The sequence below is a fragment of the Sceloporus occidentalis genome, unplaced genomic scaffold (genome assembly GCF_023333645.1).
Source record: "Sceloporus occidentalis isolate IW3139 unplaced genomic scaffold, rSceOcc1.0.p SCAF_456, whole genome shotgun sequence".
Taxonomy (NCBI): Eukaryota; Metazoa; Chordata; class Lepidosauria; order Squamata; family Phrynosomatidae; genus Sceloporus; species Sceloporus occidentalis.
In genome coordinates, this window is record NW_028317436.1 from 88,677 (window position 1) to 111,425 (window position 22,749).

The 22,749-nt window shown below is 49.6% G+C and overlaps 1 protein-coding gene across 1 annotated transcript in view; it reads right to left on the minus strand.

Annotated features, from left to right (window-relative positions):
• Positions 1–19,587, minus strand: part of LOC149271843 (dynein axonemal heavy chain 2-like) — a 53,096-nt gene extending 33,509 nt beyond the window's left edge. The window contains exons 1-32 of the mRNA XM_089507085.1: positions 19,467–19,587; positions 19,316–19,377; positions 17,619–17,789; positions 17,277–17,505; positions 16,951–17,061; positions 16,599–16,837; positions 16,182–16,373; positions 15,813–15,970; positions 14,894–14,981; positions 11,632–11,837; positions 11,114–11,243; positions 10,193–10,375; positions 9,769–9,983; positions 8,854–9,000; positions 8,319–8,475; positions 7,180–7,425; positions 6,762–6,944; positions 6,481–6,628; positions 5,950–6,142; positions 5,021–5,221; positions 4,578–4,734; positions 4,303–4,477; positions 3,955–4,118; positions 3,615–3,776; positions 3,139–3,242; positions 2,215–2,371; positions 1,852–1,934; positions 1,341–1,521; positions 1,082–1,220; positions 691–908; positions 374–472; positions 172–297 (exon numbers count right to left, since the gene is read on the minus strand). Of these exons, the coding sequence (XP_089363211.1) occupies positions 172–297; positions 374–472; positions 691–908; positions 1,082–1,220; positions 1,341–1,521; positions 1,852–1,934; positions 2,215–2,371; positions 3,139–3,242; positions 3,615–3,776; positions 3,955–4,118; positions 4,303–4,477; positions 4,578–4,734; positions 5,021–5,221; positions 5,950–6,142; positions 6,481–6,628; positions 6,762–6,944; positions 7,180–7,425; positions 8,319–8,475; positions 8,854–9,000; positions 9,769–9,983; positions 10,193–10,375; positions 11,114–11,243; positions 11,632–11,837; positions 14,894–14,981; positions 15,813–15,970; positions 16,182–16,373; positions 16,599–16,837; positions 16,951–17,061; positions 17,277–17,505; positions 17,619–17,789; positions 19,316–19,377; positions 19,467–19,587 (5,145 nt within the window). The remainder of the gene's footprint in view (positions 1–171; positions 298–373; positions 473–690; positions 909–1,081; positions 1,221–1,340; positions 1,522–1,851; positions 1,935–2,214; positions 2,372–3,138; positions 3,243–3,614; positions 3,777–3,954; positions 4,119–4,302; positions 4,478–4,577; positions 4,735–5,020; positions 5,222–5,949; positions 6,143–6,480; positions 6,629–6,761; positions 6,945–7,179; positions 7,426–8,318; positions 8,476–8,853; positions 9,001–9,768; positions 9,984–10,192; positions 10,376–11,113; positions 11,244–11,631; positions 11,838–14,893; positions 14,982–15,812; positions 15,971–16,181; positions 16,374–16,598; positions 16,838–16,950; positions 17,062–17,276; positions 17,506–17,618; positions 17,790–19,315; positions 19,378–19,466) is intronic.
• Positions 19,588–22,749: the final 3,162 nt, after the last annotated feature.

Consider the following 22,749-nt stretch of genomic DNA (forward strand, 5'->3'; position numbering starts at 1 on the left):
AGACAGACCTACGGTATGTGAAATAGAGGGGGAAAGTGATGAGAAGACCTCCGAGGGTTGCAGGTGCTAAAGAGTTCTGTGCCAGCAAAGTGTGCCGAGGCTCGATTGCCCCTACTGCCCAAGGCTTCAGACACAAGCTATGTTGTTTGTGTCTCCTCTTCTTCCACTCACCTGTCCTGCCCACTCCTTCACCCACTTATCCCTCTTGCTGCTCATCTTCTTGAGGGCCAGCCTGCAGTTTCTGAGGAGGTCTTTTAACGTCCAGCGCATGGTCCTTTCAACATCGCACAGCCAGGCCTGCAAGACGTCGGCAACGTGAGCGGCGTTCTGTGCCACGCGGTATAAAGTCCAGAAAAACGGTGCCCTCTCTTACCTCCACGGGACCCTCCAGCAGCACCGGGTGTGTGAACTCCACGTACTCCCCCTCAGCCGAGTACATGCCCGCTGCTTCAGACTTGCTGCCGATTCCAACCTACCATTGGGACGGAGAAACAACAGGTGAAGACAGTATCTATGCGAAAGCACCCGGCGTAGTCATGCGAGCGTTCCCCTTTTACACCCATTTTTTATTGTGACCCTGTCCGGATTTGAACGAAGAAGCCACCAAGATTCCGTATCATCGCACCGAGATATAATTCAGTTAAGCGATTGCGTCCGATGTTCTAGCCACCAACACCAAAGGAAGACTACCTTCTGGATCTTCAGCGACTTAATGTTGTCAAAGCACTTCTTAAGATGTGGCTGGACGGCGTCAGGGTTCCGCGACTGACCCAAGATCTCAAGCAGGTCGTCGTTGGACAAGAAGTAGAACCTGGGGAAGATGTGACGTTTGGTCTCCAGGTACATATCCAGAGACTTCTGTATTCCTTCTAAGACACTGTTCATTTCACCCAGCTTCTCCAGAAGTCCTTTGGAATGATAAAAGTGACAATTAAAAGATGGTAGAATGCCGTTAGCTTGACCCTGGGTCTTACTGTAGATGATTAACTTTGATCATTCTGTATTACAATCTCACGGACCGAGCGGCGGCTGTGGATCCACCTCCGCCTGTGCCACTCTCTAACCCTTGGCCCTTGAATACCTGGGTGATGGGTGCCGCGCAGGGCGTTGTTATCCTTGTCCAATCGATTCATTATTGTTTTCCAACTCATATTTATCTCATCAAATTCTGCTGACTCTTGGGGCAACTGCTTCCTGATGTCCTCACCCAGGAAGATGTTCTGGAAGAAGCATTAGGCGTCAGAAGAAGTCTCTCACGGACGGCTTGGCGTGTCTTACGTTACTGGATTTCTCCTGGGCATTTTGGGCGCGTGTGGGGCATTTGGGCAGTTTTTACTCACCTCTAGGTACAGCCACTGCCTCTGTACTGTAAGAATCATCTCTGTGACCTCCAGGATGTGAGACAGGCAGCGCTCCCATCTGTCCACGTCGTGCTCGAAGGCCTTCACAAAAGGGGACGCCTTCATGGTGGAGAGACTAACTTGGTTGTCTTCTAACGCCTGGAAGACTTCATCGGTCCCTCTGTTTGAAGGGACGGAATAAACTCAATGACTATGTTTAAGCATTTTTTACTTTATTGAGAGGGTGGTAGGTATGCGGAACAGCCTCCCAGCAGATGTGGTAGAGATTTATACAGTGAGGGAATGTAAACATGCATGGGATAGGCATAGGGCTCCTGATTAAGGTTTGAGTCTTTACAGCAGGAGAAACGGGCGACTAGACGGGGGCCGAATGGGGCCGATCTGCTGGCAGATTCCAGGTTTCTATAGTAAATCATTTTATTATTATATTTTAATCTGCATTTGTCCTGTTTTTTCGTGAACACGTAAAAAACCCACAGTGTTGACTCACCTCAGCCGATGGTGGCCTTTGTCTTTGTGCGGCACGAGGTCCAGCGCGGTCACCTCCCAGGTCTTCGAGATATGCTCAAGGGCCTGAAAGTATGAATTATTGGTGAGGTTTCCAAACGTTCCCACATTAAATAACCTCGCCGTCCAGACTAAACGAGTAAAATAAAGGAAAAATACAGCACTTATGCTTTCAATGGTCAGAAGGTCCATCCTGCGGACATTATATTTAAGTTGGTTATTCTGTGAGGCCCATCTGAGAACCCACAGCTGACGTTAGGACCTCCCAAGCCTAAAGTGGGCTCAAGATGATAGACATTCAGTCCAAGGAGTTTTCAGGATGGAGAACAGTTAGGGCTAACGTCACCTCTTCGATGGACAGCTCCTTCGTGGCGGCGGTGGATATCTCGCTGATCTTCTCCACGTGCTGATCTAGTCCGAGCGCCACAATTTTCTCCAGCGTGAAGTCCTCGGCTGTATGGTCAAACGTCCCTTGTGTCTCCTTCTTGACTTGATTCCAGTGCCTGTGGATTTTTGTACATCGTTAAATTCCAAAACTTCAAAAAAAAAAAATGAAACATATTAGATACGTTGTAGACAATGGCTGGTCGGCCCTAGACAAGGGAATGATCGCTGGTGCTGAAGGTTCTAGGTTAGAAGAAAATCCAAGCGCTATTATAATACCACATCGGGTCTCATTCAGAACTTTGGGAACCAAGAAAGATGTCATTAAATCAGAGAGTACAATGAAGAGCTTCACAACGAAAAAGGGTAATGATGAGGGATTCGCTAAATGAGACCCTAACGAATGACAAATATATTCAGGGTCTGTAGGCAGCTCCAAGAAGAATCTTCACCCCACAGACACAGCAGATAACAAGCGGCCATCTTTGAAGATGAGAGAGGCCATAGAAGGATGGTCTTTACAGTGAAGGCTTTAAAGTTCTGGAATCCACTGTCACGGGAGGATGTGACTGCAGGTACTGAGAAGGCTTTGAGTATTTAGGGGCACGCTCAGTAATCTCGATAGACTAATGTATTTTCCCTCAACTTCCCTGCTATGTACCGGAGGGTGCTGGCTAGAAGGCAACTCATAAGCTCCACGACTTAGTGGATCGATCCTACCGTCTCCCAAATCTTTTCACCCGTTTCTTGTCGTCTAGAGGCTTGTCCTCCCAACTTTTTTTCGCTTGGCGGAATGAATACATATATTAGGGTGACTCCTAAACAAGTCCCTAGGAGGGAGCCCACCTGTTCGTACGCCATATTGACGCTTCCGTGCGGTTCTTACCTCTCGCGAAGTGCTGGGTTCCTTAAATCGGAAATAAGGGGCATGGTTCTCTTGAAATGGTCGATACGGACCCTCGAGGTCTCCACCACCTCCCAGTTTTTATCCTGTCAGAAGGGAGCAGTAATGATGTGAATTACCTGCAATGGGGGTCTGCTGATACAAAGGGGACCGCTCACTAGTTTACGTGTTACATATTTACATGCCTGTTACATGTTACAGGCCACTCAGTCAATCAAACTAGGGGTGTCCCACTTGGACATTATGTACAGCTGATACCTACATTAGGTTTGGCTGTTTTATGATTGACTTTCGGTGGAGAATTGTTCTTTTACTCACTTTGTATAAGAGTCTGCAATGTTCTAGGTGTATTTAGGTGGCCACAACATATGATATGCAGACCTTGTGAATATATACCAGCAGTTAATCAGCTGAGGCTCTTCGTGATCGTATATATAGTGGTACAGAGTATGACTAACCTTCAGCTCCCTGCTCAGTTTGGTCAGTCTCCTGTACAGGCCCTGTGCCGTGTTCTCCATAACCTCGGTTTTCAGGGTGAGGAAGCGGCCAGACTTCCACTCACCCCAGTGCTCTTTCCACTCCTGGGTGGCCTCCCATACCAACTGGATGGAGTCCAGGTCCTGGGGGAATTAATAGGCATGAGGAAGGCAGGAGAGTGCAGAGGAGGAGTGGACACAAACATAAGGGATGAAAGGAAAGGCAGAGAACCAGACGAAGAAAGGAAGCGGGTGGTGGGCTTTGGATGGAGACTTTGGGTTGCTTGATCGTTCCAGCTAATTGTCCATTTAATTCCCTCACCTTTTCCAGGGCCTGTAGGTCTTTGGACGCTGGCTGCTCGATCTTGAACATGCCGAGTCCAGAGCGGATGCTGTTCTCCTCCTCCTTCAATGTGTTCATTGTTTGACGGGTCATACCGATCTGCTCCAAGGCAAGGTCACAGCCCACCGAGCTGGAGAACGGACCTGAGTAAAAAGCTACACATGTATTATCCGTCTCTACAATAAGAGCAGAGCAACAAGGACTGGGGGTGCTTCTGCTTGGGATAACATAATGTGGGAAGAGATGATGAGATCATGGGTCTCTCTCAGTCTTCATCTGCTGGAAGTGTCACAGACCCAAAAGGCAGACATAGACAGGGCCACCTACCACTGCCAGAAAACTCCTCCAGCATTGAGCGGGTCTTCTTCTTGAACTCCTCAGCCGTGTGGATCAGGCTGTTCTTGAACCTCTCCTTGTACTTCTTCAGCATGGACTCCCCGTCTACGAGACTCTGCTGGAAGGACAGCCACGCTCCGTTCAAGGAGCTCAGCGTCTGCAGAACCTGAGGTGACAGAATAGATGTCCATTATCCCCTAATTAACACATTTAACGGGAAAAACAAGTACATCAGAGTCAGTCCTTGGGAATTAAAGATAACTTACATTCTCTTCTACTACAACTTCATACTTCTCCAGAATGGCAAACTGCTCGTGGATGGGCATGATCTGTCCCTCCAGCTTGGAAAGGTCCCCCTGCAGGGTATCATAGAGCTCTAGACTGCGAGCCAGCTCCTCCAAAGTTTGGGGAGGCTGCAGAACTCTGAGAGGAGGAGAACCGGGAGGAAGTTACCGTAATAAAGATAAGGAAATATGTAACATTCTGTTGAAGCGGCGGGAACACTAATTATTATTACATGGCTGCTTTACAGATTGATCTTGTTATTTCATTTGAAAGCACAGGGGGTACCTTAAACATAGGAGACGAGCTTTGGGCAGCAGGCTTTTTGTCGGCCAAAGTTTGATTTTGGCCATTTCTTGTAAGGTCGCAGATATATGGATGATATATTAGGAAAGGGAAGCTATAATACTGGCACTTTACAACTCACTTGTCTGCATTGTCTTTCAGGTACGAGTGCAGTTCCATGAGTTTCTCGGTCGCCATGTGCCTCAGAAGATCAGTGAACTTGTTCTGCCACTCGTGGCAGTGTTGGACCAGGGCATATTTCAGGTGACTGCAGTCCAGCAACACAAACTGGATGGTCTGCACCGTCTCCTGCTTCTGAACGTTGTTGGCAAGCTCCGTGTACCTGTAACACAACTGCTCGTTAGGAAACCCGGTCTACTGGAGGGGAAGGAGAGGACCCGTGTCAGAGACACAGAGGAAACCCAGTCTAATGGAGGGGAAGGAGAGGACCCGTGTCAGAGACACAGAGGAAACCCAGTCTACTGGAGGGGTAGGAGAGGACACGTGTCAGAGACACAGAGGAAACCCAGTCTAATGGAGGGGAAGGAGAGGACCCGTGTCTGCCAGAGACACAGAGGAAACCCAGTCTACTGGAGGGGAAGGAGAGGACACGTGTCAGAGACACAGAGGAAACCCAGTCTACTGGAGGGTAGGAGAGGACCCGTGTCTGCCAGAGACACAGAGGAAACCCAGTCTACTGGAGGGGAAGGAAAGGACCCGTGTCAGAGACACAGAGGAAACCCAGTCTACTGGAGGGGAAGGAGAGGACCCGTGTCAGAGACACAGAGGAAACCCAGTCTACTGGAGGGGAAGGAGAGGACCCGTGTCAGAGACGTGGAGGAAACCCAGTCTAATGGAGGGGAAGGAGAGGACCCGTGTCAGAGACACAGAGGAAACCCAGTCTACTGGAGGGGAAGGAGAGGACCCGTGTCAGAGACGTGGAGGAAACCCAGTCCACTGGAGAGGAAAGAGAGGACCCGTGCTTAACTGAGCGAGAGGGAGTGCTGGAAGATACATATAGTTGAAACTGATTTGGAGGCGAGAGCGTCACCTCACTAGTTGATATCTTACCGACCAATGTCAGCATCAAAGGAAGAAACCATTGGGTTGAGGCGCTGATAGCGGCGAATTAGCATATCCTTATTCAACTCCCAGATCATCTTGAATGGGTCCCAGGTTTTTAGGTATGCCTGCAGAAGGGCCGCGTTGGCAGACATACCCCCGCTGATCTGAGCCTGGATCTTCTTTATTTCCTCGTCTCTCTCTATAGAATGAGAAGGAAGCTATATTCCAATACCTTTTTTCAATAACAACCCAAAGATCTAGAATTCTCAGCAAACCTTTTTTTTGCAGGAGCAAAAATAATCAGTTCAGGTTCTTATTTATGGCCCAACTCACTGAAAACACCCCAGACAACCTAACGAGGAGGTCACTCTGTCCATCGAGTTCCCCAAAAGTAATTTCCTGAGACATAATGTATATAGGGGTACATATGGTGTACCCCTGTATAGGAGGACATATACAGAACATAAGGGTACCTGGATCTTCCCATGTGTGAAGTTGCATATATATGTATGCTGTATGCATTTATGTGGTTCTTACCCACAATGCTGTGTATAGGGTCCCTCTGGGATTTCTTCCAGGTCAGTATATCCGGCAGCCTCTTAAAACAGGACACCGTGGTGAAGATCTCACTGCAGACGCTGTTCACGATGTTCGCAAGCTGCAGTAGGGTAGGGGAGAACTCCACCTATGGGGCAAATAGATAAAGTAACAGGTGAGAAAACACCTCCTGGAGACCTGGAAGGAAGCAGGGGAATGACACCGGGGCACGGTGGATTCCACCTGATGTGCGCACACGTCTGCTGCTACTCCTCATTTACCTCGGCAGTTGCTCCGGGGAAGTCGTTTTGCAGTATGACCATAACCCTGAACAGGGGGCTTTGTGTGGTTTTGCTATCCCCGTTGATGGCTTTTGAAAGCTCCTGAAGAGACCATTTGATGTTCAGTCTGAAGGCTTCTTCCACCAGTCGATCCATCTTCTCAGTGTAATTCATCCAGTGTTGCTGGATCTGCGAAGACTGACCGGTCAGAGCTGGGGTACACTGACGTATAGTATGTTCTCACTCCACCCCAAAGCGTAGGGGCAGACAGTGGATATTTTTGTTAATAGTTAAATTAATTCCCCCGAAAACAGGGTACAGTGTGGGCAATGAATCCACATTACGGACGTGCTAACGTTGGTGGCTCTACTCCCAAACCTGAGCTCTTAACACAGACAGTGAAAGAAACACCCATAACTTGCACCTCAGGTCCATCGGCTTTGAAGACTTCATAAGTGGACCTCATGACCTTGCAGATCTCCTCGTGGAGGTTCTGCAGCCGGCTCTGGGCGCTCCTCCGGTGTTCCTCCTGTACTTCCTGGAACTCTAGATCTCTGAAGACCCTCTTTCCGTCAACGTGGAGCAGCAGCGTTTCGCTGATCAGCCGCGCGCAGCGGGTGATGTTCAGGTTGGAAAGCTTGAAATTATCCACAATCTGCTGGATCTGTAGATCAAGGAAGGTAACGGTGTTAGGGCTTCGTGACTCTCATACACATGGGGCAAGTCAACCCACCCAAGCTGATCTATTAAAGGGGAGGTGAATTTCCCCACAAAACCAACTGCCCTACAGAGAGGGAAGTTCTCCCCGCTCAGCTAACTGCCCTACAGAGAGGTAACTTCTCCCCGCTCAGCTAACTGCCCTACAGAGAGGTAACTTCTCCCCGCTCAGCTAACTGCCCTACAGAGAGGTAACTTCTCCCCGCTCAGCTAACTGCCCTACAGAGAGGTAACTTCTCCCCGCTCAGCTAACTGCCCTACAGAGAGGGAAGTTCTCCCCGCTCAGCTAACTGCCCTACAGAGAGGTAACTTCTCCCCGCTCAGCTAACTGCCCTACAGAGAGGTAACTTCTCCCCGCTCAGCTAACTGCCCTACAGAGAGGTAACTTCTCCCCGCTCAGCTAACTGCCCTACAGAGAGGGAAGTTCTCCCCGTTCAGCTAACTGCCCTACAGAGAGGTAACTTCTCCCCGCTCAGCTAACTGCCCTACAGAGAGGGAAGTTCTCCCCGTTCAGCTAACTGCCCTACAGAGAGGGAAGTTCTCCCCGCTCAGCTAACTGCCCTACAGAGAGGTAACTTCTCCCCACTCAGCTAACTGCCCTACAGAGAGGTAACTTCTCCCCACTCAGCTAACTGCCCTACAGAGAGGTAACTTCTCCCCGCTCAGCTAACTGCCCTACAGAAAGGTAAGTTGTCCTACTGGGGGTAGTTCTTGGCCAGCTGCCCTGAGCAGAGGTGGTTCCCTGTTATGAAGAAGAGAGGAGAAAGATATATCGTTCTGGACTACGCAGGCTGTCTCCCCCAGAATGATGATTGTACGGTGGTGCGCTCCTGCCCTTACCTTGCTTGCGTGCATCAGACACTCGTTTATGAAGACGTTCGGCGTCCCCTTGGATGACCAGTGCAGTTTGGTGAGACCAGGCTGGACTTTTTTATCCAAGAAGCGTATTCTCTCCCTGAACAAGCTCCGCTCCTCGGGGGACAGCGCTGCTATAATCCTAAACAATTAAACAGACATGGGGGATACTTTGTTCTTTTGACTGTAAAGGAGATAAACGCTGACAAAGGGTCTGCCCGTCCACACACTCGGTACTCAGATCTCAGCTACTTAATGGAGCGATGGGGTGTGGCTTTTATAAGGGGGTGGGGCTGACCATCCATAGATGCAGGACTAGCCACAGCTGGACTCTGAAGTGGGTGGGGAGTGGGCGTGGCCTGGGCAGGAATTAGTATAAAATGCGTGGGGAGGGGACGTGACCAAACGCTGCTCCACCTGGAGACTGAAGACACTGAGCCGGAGACCATTAAGCACACAGGCTACGGAAGCTGGCGGGATCCAGCTCCTGTTATGATAACAATGACCCAGTGTGTCCTACCTGTTGTATGCCCTGACCACCAGAAGTACATTCTCCCGCAGGTTCCGGAGATCTTCCTTCTTCTGATAAATCTCCACCAGGTAGTGGGGGATCTCGAACTGGAGCCGTTCCCAGTAGTGAATCTCAACAAACAACTTGAGCAGACTCCTGAAGAAGGAACGCACGCTGGTTCAGCGACAAGTTGGATATGGATATAAAGGCAACTTCACCACTTAAAGGCCATGAACCTCACTACAAGATCGCAGCCAAGATAGGCTAAGGTAGGTCTAGTCCAACTAAAGTCAAGGTGGCCTTCAGATTCACTTTGAGCCACCTTGGTCAAATCAACAAGAATGGAACTTGTGTGAATAGGGCCACTAGGTCTAGGTTAGTGGTGAGGTTACCACTTAGATCAGACACTATCAGACTATGCTCACTCTCCCCAACTCGACATTCTTACACTGGTGAACATGGCGGATTGGTCTGTTCTTGAGCTGTCACCCACAAATGTTTCCTTATAGCTGAGGTAGCTGGGCGAGCTAGTGTGGACACAAGTCCAGATTGCCATGAGTGGAGAAATGCCCCCTGGGGCCATACTGTCTTGGTTCTCCCCAACATGTGGTGGACGTGTCTAGCTTGGCTCACATATGGCTTGAGGAGCTTTACATAAGCCGCGTTACCCAACAACTGATGTATTTGCTAGAAAAATAGTAGAAGTTTCCATTTTTCCGTGACTTTTGACACGTACTCCCCGTTAACCCCGTTCCCTTCCTATATCTTATGGTTGTCCTGATTTCTGGGAAAATTGCTAAAAATAATTTAATGTGACAGAACCACCATTAAATAACAGACAGTGATACAGAAGCCTACTGTCCCAGCTCATAGACAAGCGCCCATGCCTGGGCGGGGGAGGTCAGTAGATGACCGTGGACGTACTTGTCGAAGTTTAGGTCCAGCATGCCGACCTTCTCCTGGCTGCGGGCCATGAGCGGGGTGTCCAGCCGCTTCAGCGCCTGCTTGTCTGCTGCTTGGGACCATTCTGTGAAGATCTTTCTCACCAATTCATCCAGCTTCTGCGCCAGCTGCTGGTACTCCTGCATGCTCTCCTCACCGGCACCGGTACGTGGCATGAAGTGGGCATTAGACAGACACTGGGCAAAGGGAGCATTGAAACAAGTGTTTGAGAATAGTCTGTCGCATAAGATATTAACATCAATGCATATATATATACACATTATTTTGTGTTGAAAGACCGTTCTGGCGGGAATAATGTGTCTTTTAGCAGGGCTACTGAGGTTGTATGAATCCAGCTGCTTCATCAGGTTCCTGCCCACGTGGAGCTACTTCTCATGGCCCTTACCTCCATAGCTCTGTCAATGCGGCGCCTTAGGAAGCGGACCCAGTGTGCTTGTCCGGCATATCGGCACATGTGCCGGGGCACGGTAGGGATCTTCTTTCCCAGCTCCTTGTTTACCAGATCCAGCTCTTCCTTGAACATCTCGTAAACCTCCACCGTCTTCTTATCAAATGTCCGCTTTATGGCCTGGAAGAGTACCGCTTAATTTACTGATTATTATCCACCACAAACAGGCTGATCCTGTTACACTGAGCCCCAGATTCCCTACACCCTTACCCTATCTTCCAACTGTATCCCAATCCATGTTTTTCATCATTGTTTTCTCTCTTCCTCACTTTCAGATGACAAACACCAAATTCCCCCCCCCGTCCCCTAGACATATATAGACTTCCCGTGCCACCTTGATCCAACCGCAACCACTCCAGATCTCAATGCAGTCAGCTTCATATATCTCCTGCACTCAAGGTTTCAGTTTCTAACCTTCATCTCATAGCCCCAAATTCCATCTCCACTTTGTGGCCGTCCATTTAAGATGCCGACCCACCCTACCTAGCAAAGTGAAAATGTTCGGATCTCTTGTTCCTTGGCCTGAGAGTCTCCTTTAACACTTCTAACACATGTTCCAAGAGTACCTCCGAGTCCTCGTCACCTTCTGACCCAAACCATGTGTTCACCTATGTGCCTGATTTAATCCCCTTCATCTACTGATCCCCTGGTCAACGTTCCAAACATGTCCAATGCTTCATGTCCCTGCTACACTAAGACACGCACTAATTGCCTCCATATCTCAGAAATGTTTAATTCCATCTCTAGGGTTCGCGTCGTCGTACACCCCGGCATCCCGAGCCAAAAACCTCTTCGCTCTTCATTCTATTTTCCTTCCCATCAATTGTTTTTCAGATATAATTTCAATTCCTCGCTTACTTCTCGGGCTGACAGATGGTAGAAAACGTCGAGGATCTCCACTCCGTGCTCCACACCACGTACTGTCTGGAAGGCTGTTGTGATCAGGTTCTGCATCATCACCTCCAGGTCCTTGACGCCAGCTCGAAACCTGGAAGATCAGGATAGAAAGGAAGGGGAATAGTTATGCGTGTCCATCACGTGGGCAGCCAGGGCCGTTATACTCTTTCCTCCTGTCTGGTCTGTCCCTTCCTAATGTTCCAGGTCTTGTTTGAATGTACTCGGTTTGGCCCATGTCTTACATGCATGTGTCACGGCTTGCCTTAGCACTAAGTAAGGCTCCACCATCATGGTGGTCCCTTATTGCGAGTGGTGGCTACCCAGCTGTCCTTGTGGCTCCTGGTGCCAAGTCTACTTTGTAACTAACTTGGCCTGCTATGCCCACTCTGATCTGGCCTTTTTACTAGGAGGACCTCATGGAGATATGAGGATACTGGTGGCCAACTTTTGCCAATCATGCCACTTCGCCCCCAACATACCTGTTATAGTCCTCGTGCCATGAAGTGTTCTTCACATCCAGGATTGTCTTCTTCACAGACTTAAGGGTAAGAAGGTTCTTATGAAAGGTCTCCTCAATCTCCAGCAGGTTTCGGGTGATCTGAGGGCCGCTTTGCCCAGGGAAGCATGGGAGAGGGGTCTGAGTTCCATTTTCCCAGCGGCCAAACTGTTGCTGGCACAAGCAAACCTGGAAGAGCAGCAGGAGGTTCGAGAGCGCTCATGCAAAAATGTGACATCTGGCTGTTAAAGAGTAGACTACAGCAGATACCCTGAGAGCAGGATGACTGCTGCCGGAGACCTTCCTTCCAGATCTTTAGCTGTTTCAGGAGATTACATCCTAAAAGCCGGCGTCATGGGAAACTGCAATTTTCTCAGATGTAATAACAGATGTTTGCGGTAAAGTTTCCCCGTAAGTATTGTTGTACATTTTGCTGCTCCGTACGGATGAAAGCAGGCAGAAAATTGCTTGCCCATGAAACCTGGCGGCAAACGCCCACCATTTATAATCAGAGATTTATTTTTCACTAAGCGCTGATGTGGCTGTGTGGGGTTTGTGTATACAGTTTTTCTGGTATATCTCTCCTGGCACATCGCCCTGTCTCCCGATACATCACCCTGTCTCCCGGCACATCGCCCTCTCTCCCGGCACAACGCCCTCTCTCCTGGCACATCGCCCTGTCTCACGGTACATCGCCCTGTCTCCCGGTACATCGCCCTTTCTCCCGGCACATCGCCCTCTCTCCCGGCACATCGCCCTCTCTCCCGGCACATCGCCCTCTCTCCTGGCACATCGCCCTGTCTCACGGTACATCGCCCTGTCTCCCGGTACATCGCCCTTTCTCCCGGTACATCGCCCTGTCTCCCGATACATTGCCCTGTCTCCCGGCACATCGCCCTCTCTCCCGGCACATCGCCCTCTCTCCCGGCACATCGCCCTCTCTCCCGGCACATCGCCCTCTCTCCCGGCACATCGCCCTGTCTCACGGTACATCGGCCTTTCTCCCGGTACATCGCCCTGTCTCCCGATACATTGCCCTGTCTACCGGTACATTGCCCTGTCTCCCGGTACGTTGCCCTGTCTCCCTGTCTCCCGGTACGTCTCCCTGTCTCCCGGTACGTCTCCCTGTCTCCCGGTACATCGCCCTTTCTCCCGATACATCGCCCTGTCTCCCGGTACATCGCCCTGTCTCCCGGTACATCGCCCTGTCTCCCGGTACATCGCCCTGTCTCCCGGTACATCGCCCTGTCTCCCGGTACATCGCCCTGTCTCCCAGTAGATCACCGTCTCCTGGTCTGCAGGTGCCGCTCTCTGATTGCCGATGCAGCTGCCTGTATATCTGTGACCGGTGTGTCTCCTTTTTTTCCTGGTAAAGCTCCCTGTATGTCAGTAAATCTCCCTATCTGTCATTATCTCCATCTCCTCATCACCCGGTACATCCCCAACTCATCTGCCGGTACATCCCCATCTCTCTATCTGGCAGTACATCCCCATCTCTCTATCTTTCGGTACATCCCCATCTGCCGGTACATCCCCATCTTCCTATCTGCCGGTACATCCCCATCGCCCCGTCTGCCGGTACATCCCCATCGCCCCGTCTGCCGGGGCATTACACGCGTGGATCTTTTAGCGTGTCTGCCGTTCCCACTGGGCTCTGCCGCTGATTACTTGCTGAGCTCTGATTTCTCTCTGCAATCAGCCGGCGCGCGGCAGGGCGGCCCATTATTCTCCGTGACGGCCGGGACCCCCTGAGACGCGCGCATTTAAATCCTTCTATTATGAATTAATAAAGATTGTACGGTGGATCTAACCAGCCAGGAGCACGATGGGGTTATTATTTCAGGCTTCATAACTATAACGTGTCCCCAGTGCCATCTTTGCCAGGTTACTGGTTCCCAGTGGTGTCCTTTGTGTGCATTTCTACATACAGGACAGGAAGGGGTTAACAGCAGGGAAATGTTTATTGTATTATTACTGAACCCGTAGGGGCCGACAGAGCCAAGCCCTTGAAGACTGAAGGGGTTAAGCTGCCCAAACCCTGCTCTTCGCTCTTGCAGGTCACGGGAAGACGTGCCAGTCATGCGATCCATCGCCATGGTAACGCGCCCCGCGACCGCTAACAGCGCCCCCACCGCTGGCATGAAACGCATTTAGAAGGACAGAAGCTGGGCGAAGGAAACCTCATCCTTATAATTATTATCCCATTCCAGCCGCAGAGCCTGCTACATACACACGGCACACGGGCTGACATACACACGGCACACGGGCTGACATACACACGGCACACGGGCTGACGTACACACGGCACACGGGCTGACATACACACGGCACACGGGCTGACATACACACGCCACACGGGCAGACATACACATGGCACACAAGCCGACATACACACGGCACACGGGCTGACATACACACGGCACACAAGCCGACATACACACGGCACACGGGGTGACATACACACGGCACACGGGCTGACATACACACGGCACACGGGCTGACATGCACACGGCACACGGGCAGACATACACACGGCACACGGGCTGACATACACACGGCACACGGGCTGACATACACACGGCACACGGGCTGACATACACACGGCACACGGGCTGACATACACACGCCACACGGGCTGACATACACACGCCACACGGGCTGACATACACACGCCACACGGGCTGACATACACACGGCACACGGGCTGACATACACACGGCACACAAGCCGACATACACACGGCACACGGGGTGACATACACACGGCACACGGGCTGACATACACACGGCACACGGGCTGACATACACACGGCACACGGGCTGACATACACACGCCACACGGGCTGACATACACACGCCACACGGGCTGACATACACATGGCACACAAGCCGACATACACACGGCACACGGGCTGACATACACACGGCACACAAGCCGACATACACACGGCACACAGGGTGACATACACACAGGCAGACCTAGACACGGCACATGGACAGACTTACACACGGAACATAGACTGACCTAAACACGTGGGATGACGTATACGCAACACACAGACTGACTTATACACACGGCACACAGGCTGACTTGTGCACACGGGCTGACACACACGGCACACGGGCTGACACACACGTCTTACGTGTATAAAGCAAACCAACTAAAACATATACATTGCAAACACGTATGGGTCACCCATACAGCTCCCCCTCCCGGGGACCCCCCCGTTATCACGCTCCTCTCACCTCCAGGAGATCTCTGCAGCGCTGCATAAACGCGTCCACCTGCGCGAAGATGCTCGTGTGATCCAAAACCCACCCTGTCTGTGAAAACCTACAACATAAAACATGCTTAATAATTATACGCACCTAAAGCAATAAAAAAATATATATATAAAAACTTTATTTATATATATAAAAAAATTAATAAAAAGCAAATAATACATTTCCAAGATTAGGTTAATTTAGAAAAAAAATCCCAATTCCAAAAGTTTGTTTTTGGATCACACGCCAGAGATATCAGCCCTGACCCCTTTATAACTAAATGCAGCATTAAAAACATCATTAATACTGAAATAAATGATTTCATTAATAATTCATATTTTTATTATTAACAATAATATTAATAATGATTAATATATATATTAATAATATATTTATTATTATTATTCACTTGCCTCACTTTCACAGGCACTGATTGGTTAATGCCATAACGAGAAAAAGAATGATATTGCCGTATTAGCCCAAGAAAAAATATTAATATTGTCAGCTGGGGGGCAGGTTGCCGACGTCGGCCATTTTTATCCAGGGCACATATTTATTTCACATGGTGCCGACCGGCAGCACTTTACACGTACATTTCAGCATCATGTGAAATAAATATGTGTTGTGAGGATGCGGGATGTATAAACCCTGTCATACATCCAACGCACCGCAGGGGGCAGCACTTTACATGCCCCCCCCCAGCTGACAATTTGAATGTAAATTTATTAAGGCGGGCAAATGAAGGCTCTGGAAACCACAGCTGATCAGTGGGCATCCAGGATGGCACTTAACCTCTAAGTGGAGCGAGTGGTGTTTGCTCTTTTGAGTCCTACACCTTAACCCTTAACACCTCCCATTAGCAGCAGATGTGGGGGGGGGGGGACTGTGTGCTCTCCCGGACCTTTGATGTACTTGGGAAGCCCTCAGGTAGCTCTCCTTCCAAGCCGCGCAGCACAGGATGCACTCGTTCAGGATCTCTCTACTTGACGTTACGTATCCGTCGAAGATTTGGTCCAGGGAGACCTGCCGGCAGCACAGGCGGATCAGCTCGTTGCTCACCTAGAGAAGGAACGTGTGCAGGTCAGGTCCACGAATGACGGCGTTTCTTATAATTACTTTGCTTTTGGTTAAAACGCTCAGTTGTTGCATTTTGGGGGGGTTAAGAGGGTGGCTTTCTTTAAGCCATAGCTAGTTGTCTCCCCTTATACCCTTCTAAAAAAAAATGGCTCTAGGAGGAACCGTCTGATTGATGACGTCTGCTTTTTCTGACCTTGCGGAAGAGGGAGGTGAGCCGTTCCCTGGTGTTGTAAAAGGGAGAGTTGACCCAGATGATCCGGATCAAGCTAAGGAGATGTGGGAATTTTGATGGGATGTCCTTCAAGCTGAGTGATGTCAACTCTTCGAATGGTGCCTTCAGCAACGATAGGAAGGTCAGGTTGGATTGTGCCTGGAGCGACCCGTCCTGGGGAGATATTAGGGGTTGCACAGAGAGATAGAGTGTTGAGTTGAGGCATCGCACTAAGTTCCTAGGATCCAAGTCGGTGAACGTTTGGTTAAAAATTCACTGCAAACATGGCCACCATTGTTCATTACGCCCATTCACCACAATGCCCCCCCCCACGCATGGACCTTTTATAATCCATTCATCCACAAAGCCCCCCCCCCCCCCCGTGTCCCGTCTACTCACTTGGATCTGCCTGGATAATTTCTGAAACGGTCCTACATAAGAGGACTTGGCCAGCTCCAGGATCTGCTCGATATGCTTGACCCCCGGCTTGTCCAGCTGCTGGCTGATGCCTGATAGGTCCATGCACCTGCTTCTCCAAAACTCGATCTCTTCAAGAGGTCCTGAACTTTCTCCCATCTCCACGGCCTCCTGTGCGCTCAGAACCTCCTTGATCTGCCGCGTCCAGTGGACCATGGCGGCTGTGAAAGGAACAACCGTCAAGTCTACTCCTTTCTCTTGTGGCCAGAAGGTTCTAGAGCCTTAGTAACAAATGAAGAATCCTTTTTGAGGGACTGAGCATCGTCCTACTTACTTTCAAGTCTCTGCACCAATTCCTTGTCTTTAATGGCCGCCTGAGGATCTAGGTCCATGGCTTCCATAGGGATGTAGAGGACAGTGTGTCCCTGAAGCTTGTACCGAGTGTCTGTGGGTGGAGAACGCGAGGTGAAGATGCGGTAAATTGGGGGGGGGGAAGCCTGACAGGTATCTAGGTTGCCCCAAACTTTGCCTGAGGAGGCAGAAGATGACCTGCCATGTTTAGACTGTCTAAGGCGTCCCTTATTTCAATGAAAAGGTGAAGAAAGGTTCTAGAACATGGAGATAACATAGAATAAAGGAGAGAAGAAAAGCACTTTTCACCTGTGAGGGCGGCTAAAAAGCGGTGCACGTGAGCGGAGAAGTTGTTGCGGATGCTCTCCAGCCATGAGGTGTTACTGAATATGTACGGGGCGTAGATCCCATTCATGAGACGCAGAAGGGCCACAGTGTAGGAGCCTCTCGTGGAGCCATACTGGAGTGTGTCCTCCAGGTTCTCGGGGGTCAGGGAGGAGCGATCTTTACGGATAAAATACACAAGCTGGTCCACGTCCTGTGGGGAGGACAAAGACATTGTGATGGAGGGACTCCTCCCGAAGGGGTATGTACCCTGTCGAGATGGCTGATTAGGCTCCATTAATACAAAGGCTCTGCTAGAATAAGTACCTGCGCAGGCATGTTTGCCTCTACACGGAGCCCGCAGTGAGGGTCAAAGTACACCGAGAGCGTCTGCTGCGTGACGTCCGAGGCGAATCGGTCGAGAGCGCCGTCCAGCTCGGCCGTCCATAACTCGGCCTTCATGTGACTCAGAACCACCCGTTGCTTCAAATTCGGCTTCTGGAGAGAGAAAGTCGGGTAATAATTTATCAGTCTGCAGGGTGACACGGGGAGACGGGGAGGAAGTATGTGGGGCAATAACAGTTAGAGGGAGGGGGTAAATGGAGTAATAACTCTCGTGTTACGCTGTCTCTGATGCCCTCGTGTTACGCTGTCTCTGATGCTCTCGTGTTACGCTGTCTCTGATGCTCTCGTGTTACGCTGTCTCTGATGCTCTCGTGTTACGCTGTCTCTGATGCTCTCGTGTTACGCTGTCTCTGATGCTCTCGTGTTACGCTGTCTCTGATGCTCTCGTGTTACGCTGTCTCTGATGCCCTCGTGTTACGCTGTCTCTGATGCTCTCGTGTTACGCTGTCTCTGATGCTCTCGTGTTACGCTGTCTCTGATGCTCTCGTGTTACGCTGTCTCTGATGCTCTCGTGTTACGCTGTCTCTGATGCTCTCGTGTTACGCTGTCTCTGATGCCCTCGTGTTACGCTGTCTCTGATGCCCTCGTGTTACGCTGTCTCTGATGCCCTCGTGTTACGCTGTCTCTGATGCTCTCGTGTTACGCTGTCTCTGATGCTCTCGTGTTACGCTGTCTCTGATGCTCTCGTGTTACGCTGTCTCTGATGCTCTCGTGTTATACTGTCTCTGATGCTCTCGTGTTATGCTGTCTCTGATGCTCTCGTGTTATACTGTCTCTGATGCTCTCGTGTTACGCTGTCTCTGATGCTCTCGTGTTACACTGTCTCTGATGCTCTCGTGTTTTACTGTCTCTGATGCTCTCGTGTTATGCTGTCTCTGATGCTCTCGTGTTATGCTGTCTCTGATGCTCTCGTGTTACGCTGTCTCTGATGCTCTCGTGTTATGCTGTCTCTGATGCTCTCGTGTTATGCTGTCTCTGATGCTCTCGTGTTTTACTGTCTCTGATGCTCTCATGTTATGCTGTCTCTGATGCTCTCGTGTTATGCTGTCTCTGATGCTCTCGTGTTACGCTGTCTCTGATGCTCTCGTGTTACGCTGTCTCTGATGCTCTCGTGTTATGCTGTCTCTGATGCTCTCGTGTTACGCTGTCTCTGATGCCCTCGTGTTATGCTGTCTCTGATGCTCTCGTGTTACGCTGTCTCTGATGCCCTCGTGTTATGCTGTCTCTGATGCTCTTGTGTTATACTGTCTCTGATGCTCTCGTGTTATGCTGTCTCTGATGCTCTCGTGTTTTACTGTCTCTGATGCTCTCGTGTTATGCTGTCTCTGATGCTCTCGTGTTTTACTGTCTCTGATGCTCTCGTGTTATGCTGTCTCTGATGCTCTCATGTTACGCTGTCTCTGATGCTCTCGTGTTACGCTGTCTCTGATGCTCTCGTGTTATACTGTCTCTGATGCTCTCGTGTTTTACTGTCTCTGATGCTCTCGTGTTATGCTGTCTCTGATGCTCTCGTGTTACGCTGTCTCTGATGCTCTCATGTTATACTGTCTCTGATGCTCTCGTGTTACGCTGTCTCTGATGCTCTTGTGTTATACTGTCTCTGATGCTCTCATTCTTACCAGATCTACATGTTCATCGATGGTAGTTGGCAATGGGTTCACCTCTCCCTGCGCATCCGTAACTGTAAGGAAAGGGAAAGTATGATTCAGAGAGCGTGGAACACTCTGCCTGCCGATAGATCGCTGCTTCCTACATATAAGTAATAGTCACCCTCTCCGTGTCCTCCAAGGCTTCCGGTCACCAGCAGACGGCCGTCTGCAATCTCCTCTCCGCTGGCATCATTTGGGTCTGATACGTTCCCGCTGTGCCTGTCGGTGTCTGGATCTGCCATGGCTGCCGTCCTAGGGAGAGGACCGAAGGATATGTAAACTATAGGAGCCATATATACCTTCCTAACCCCTAAAGGCCATAGAACCCTAGAACCTGCCGGCATTAGATTCAGGAGCCATATGCATGTCCCATGCATGTTTAAATCCTCTCACTGTATTACCCTCTACCACGTCTGCCGGGAGGCTGTTCCACATATCCACCACCTCTTCTATGAAACCATACACTCCTGGATCCAGTAAACTATTGCTATGTAGTATGTATCATTCCTGTCCGGCAGTGAAAGAGTGGATCGTTGTAAAATAACACATTTCCTGCACCCACGACGGAGGCCAAGTGGCAAATAAGCCCCCGCGATTGTCTCGGCCGCCGCGTATTTTCCAGCTCCGGGGACTGAGTCACATCTCCCTGGGGCTGACAGCGCTCTAATCCCGCACCCACGCGGATATTTCTGTAACCGGTCCTCTACTGGGTCTCAGTAGGATCTATCAGGATATCCACGTGTGCCAGGCAGAGCGCGGGGATATGATGTCATCCCTGTGCTCGGCAGCAATAGCCGTCACGTAGCGATGAGGCATGTGTATGTATGGGCAGTGAACGTGTATATGTGTGTGTGTGTAAGGGCAGCGTATATGTGTGTGTAAAGGCAGTGTATGTGTATACGTGTGTTTATGGGCAGGTGTGTGTAAGGGCAGTATATGTGTATATGTGTGTTTATGGGCAATTGTGTGTAAACGCAGTGTGTAGGAGTCCTGGGAGGGAGGCTAATATTAGCCTTTTTACATTTAAAAAAATCTCTGCTGCTGTGGACTACTCTTCCAATGATGCTCAGCCAGCATTATGGTGGACACCTGGCTGGCTGAGAGTCATGGGAATTCTAGTTCACAGCTAGCATCTGCAGCTTTACTGTTGCTGCATTTCCCATGATGCTCAGCCAGCATCATGGAAGTAGTATGTCTGGCTGAGCCTCATGGGAATTCAATGCAATGTGTTGGTTATTCTTAATATGCATCACTGTGCTGACAAAAACTAAGCGTGTTTTAAGTGGCGATTTTAAAGTGCAATCGCTTGTATCGGTGAGTTCCGCGAGATATAAAAGAGAAAAAAAAAGTGTCCCTCTTTCACATTTTGAAATGTTGGGAGGTATGCATAGATATAGGTATACACACATTATATATATATATATATATATATATATATATATATATATATATATAGGTTTACGCACACACACACATATATATATATAGGTACACACAAATATATACACATATAAATATATACACAAATATATACACATATAGATACTTATACACCTAGCAAAAAAAGGAGTTCTACGCAAGCCCCTATATAAAATATATTATTTTATTGTACAAATATTTAATTCATAAAAAACATATAATGCATTTCATTGTATAGACAACAGAGGTTTGTTTAGGAAAATAATCAGAGCATATGGAGGTAATATGGCTATATATATATAAAGTGTCTTGAGTGCATGTAAACCATCATAAGAATTATAAAGTGCTGAATAATTCAAGTATAATTGTATCTTACTCTATATAGAGTGCACCTATCCATACATATAGATACTTATACACACACATATATGTTATTGTCACCTATGGTAACATATAGTAACACACCTTTATATATCCTATAGGTTATAATGCTATCCATCAGTTGTATATGGTAATAACACGGGTATGTATTCCATACAGTGGGATCTATACTCACCCTTACAGGCCTCGCAGGTTGTAGAATTTACCCCACACTATAGAACAGGCGGTTGCTGTGGACGCGTCTCCTTAGCAACCAGGAGGGGGTGTGCCATAAACAGTCACGGAGGGGTGTGTCCCAGGGACTTCGACAACCTATGAGATACTTGGGGAACCTGCACGTGGCGGAGCTTGAAGAGGACGAGGCGGGGAAAAGGACGAGAAATTACAAGCAGGAATAGCAACCAATTAACGCGAAGGATAGTTTAGAAATCTGCTAGCTGATTGGCTGGTGGGTCTCGTTATCATAGCATGTCGAAAATATAGGGGCAGATGCTAATTGGTCAGCTTCCAACGACGAACTACATTTCCCAGTATTCCAAGCGAACCATAGGCTGGCTGGGAGTTGTAGTTCGTTGCTATATACAGGCAGACAGCCTGACGGGACTTTCTCACCCGAACCAATGAATACAGGGCAGTTAGCCTGATCGTACAAGCCGACCAACGGGATTGAAGCATATAAGTGCTCGGCATTTCTTTATGGGTTAAAAGAGCGCAGAGATGATTGGCCTCATACCTGCCAAGTGTCCCTGGTTAGTTCCAAATTGGGTATTTTTCTGTTTATAGGTGGGCGAGGCGACCTTTTTTTGCATAACTTCTGGCTTCTTAAATAAAAAAAGCTAAATTGTGCCCTTAACCCCTCAGCCCCCCAGCCCCCTTTTTCCACCCCGGATGTCCCCCTTTTTTTGTAGGAGATTTGCGGTTTTGGCGCTTATCCCTGTTTATCCCCCCCCCCCCCCCAGAGATGGGGCCCTTTAAACGCCCTTTGTTTAGGGCCCCTTAAAACGGTGTCACCTCAGAAGGCTATTGAGAGATTAGGCGTTCCCACCTCCCAACATCTAAACTGCCCAAGAGAAGGGCACTTTTGATTTAAGGGGACATCTCCTTGGTCACCCTTTCTGCGTTGGTCCCGCTGGCATGCACAAGCTGCTTATGGCCCACCCGGGACAGCCTAAGTCCCCGGGTTATCCTTCCTGAGCCGGAGAGTAGACATCCCGCCGGTATTCTCGTACAGCACGTCGCCGGCATCTTCAGCCTCCAAGGCGCAGCTCGCTGAAATGGGCACGATCCGCTGCCCTAGATGAGCAGGTAGAGTTAAAAGTCCTAGGTGTTAGTGGGGGGCACTCTGGAACCCCCTGTTATGGGGGCAGAAAACATTTGCCCTTTTGGAGAGCAAAAGAGAAGAACAATGCGGCATCACGTTGATTCGGCGAGTAGAAGAGCTGGTGGCTCTAGAGCCAGATGGAATAGAGCGGTCAGAAGAAGCCGCGCGGAGGCACAATGGCCGGTGTCACGGTGCTGGTAGTGGTGGGCACAGTGGGTTAGCTGGCACTGCAACCACAACGGCAACCTAGCGGCCAAGCTGGAGAGCCATGCTTGCCAGCCGG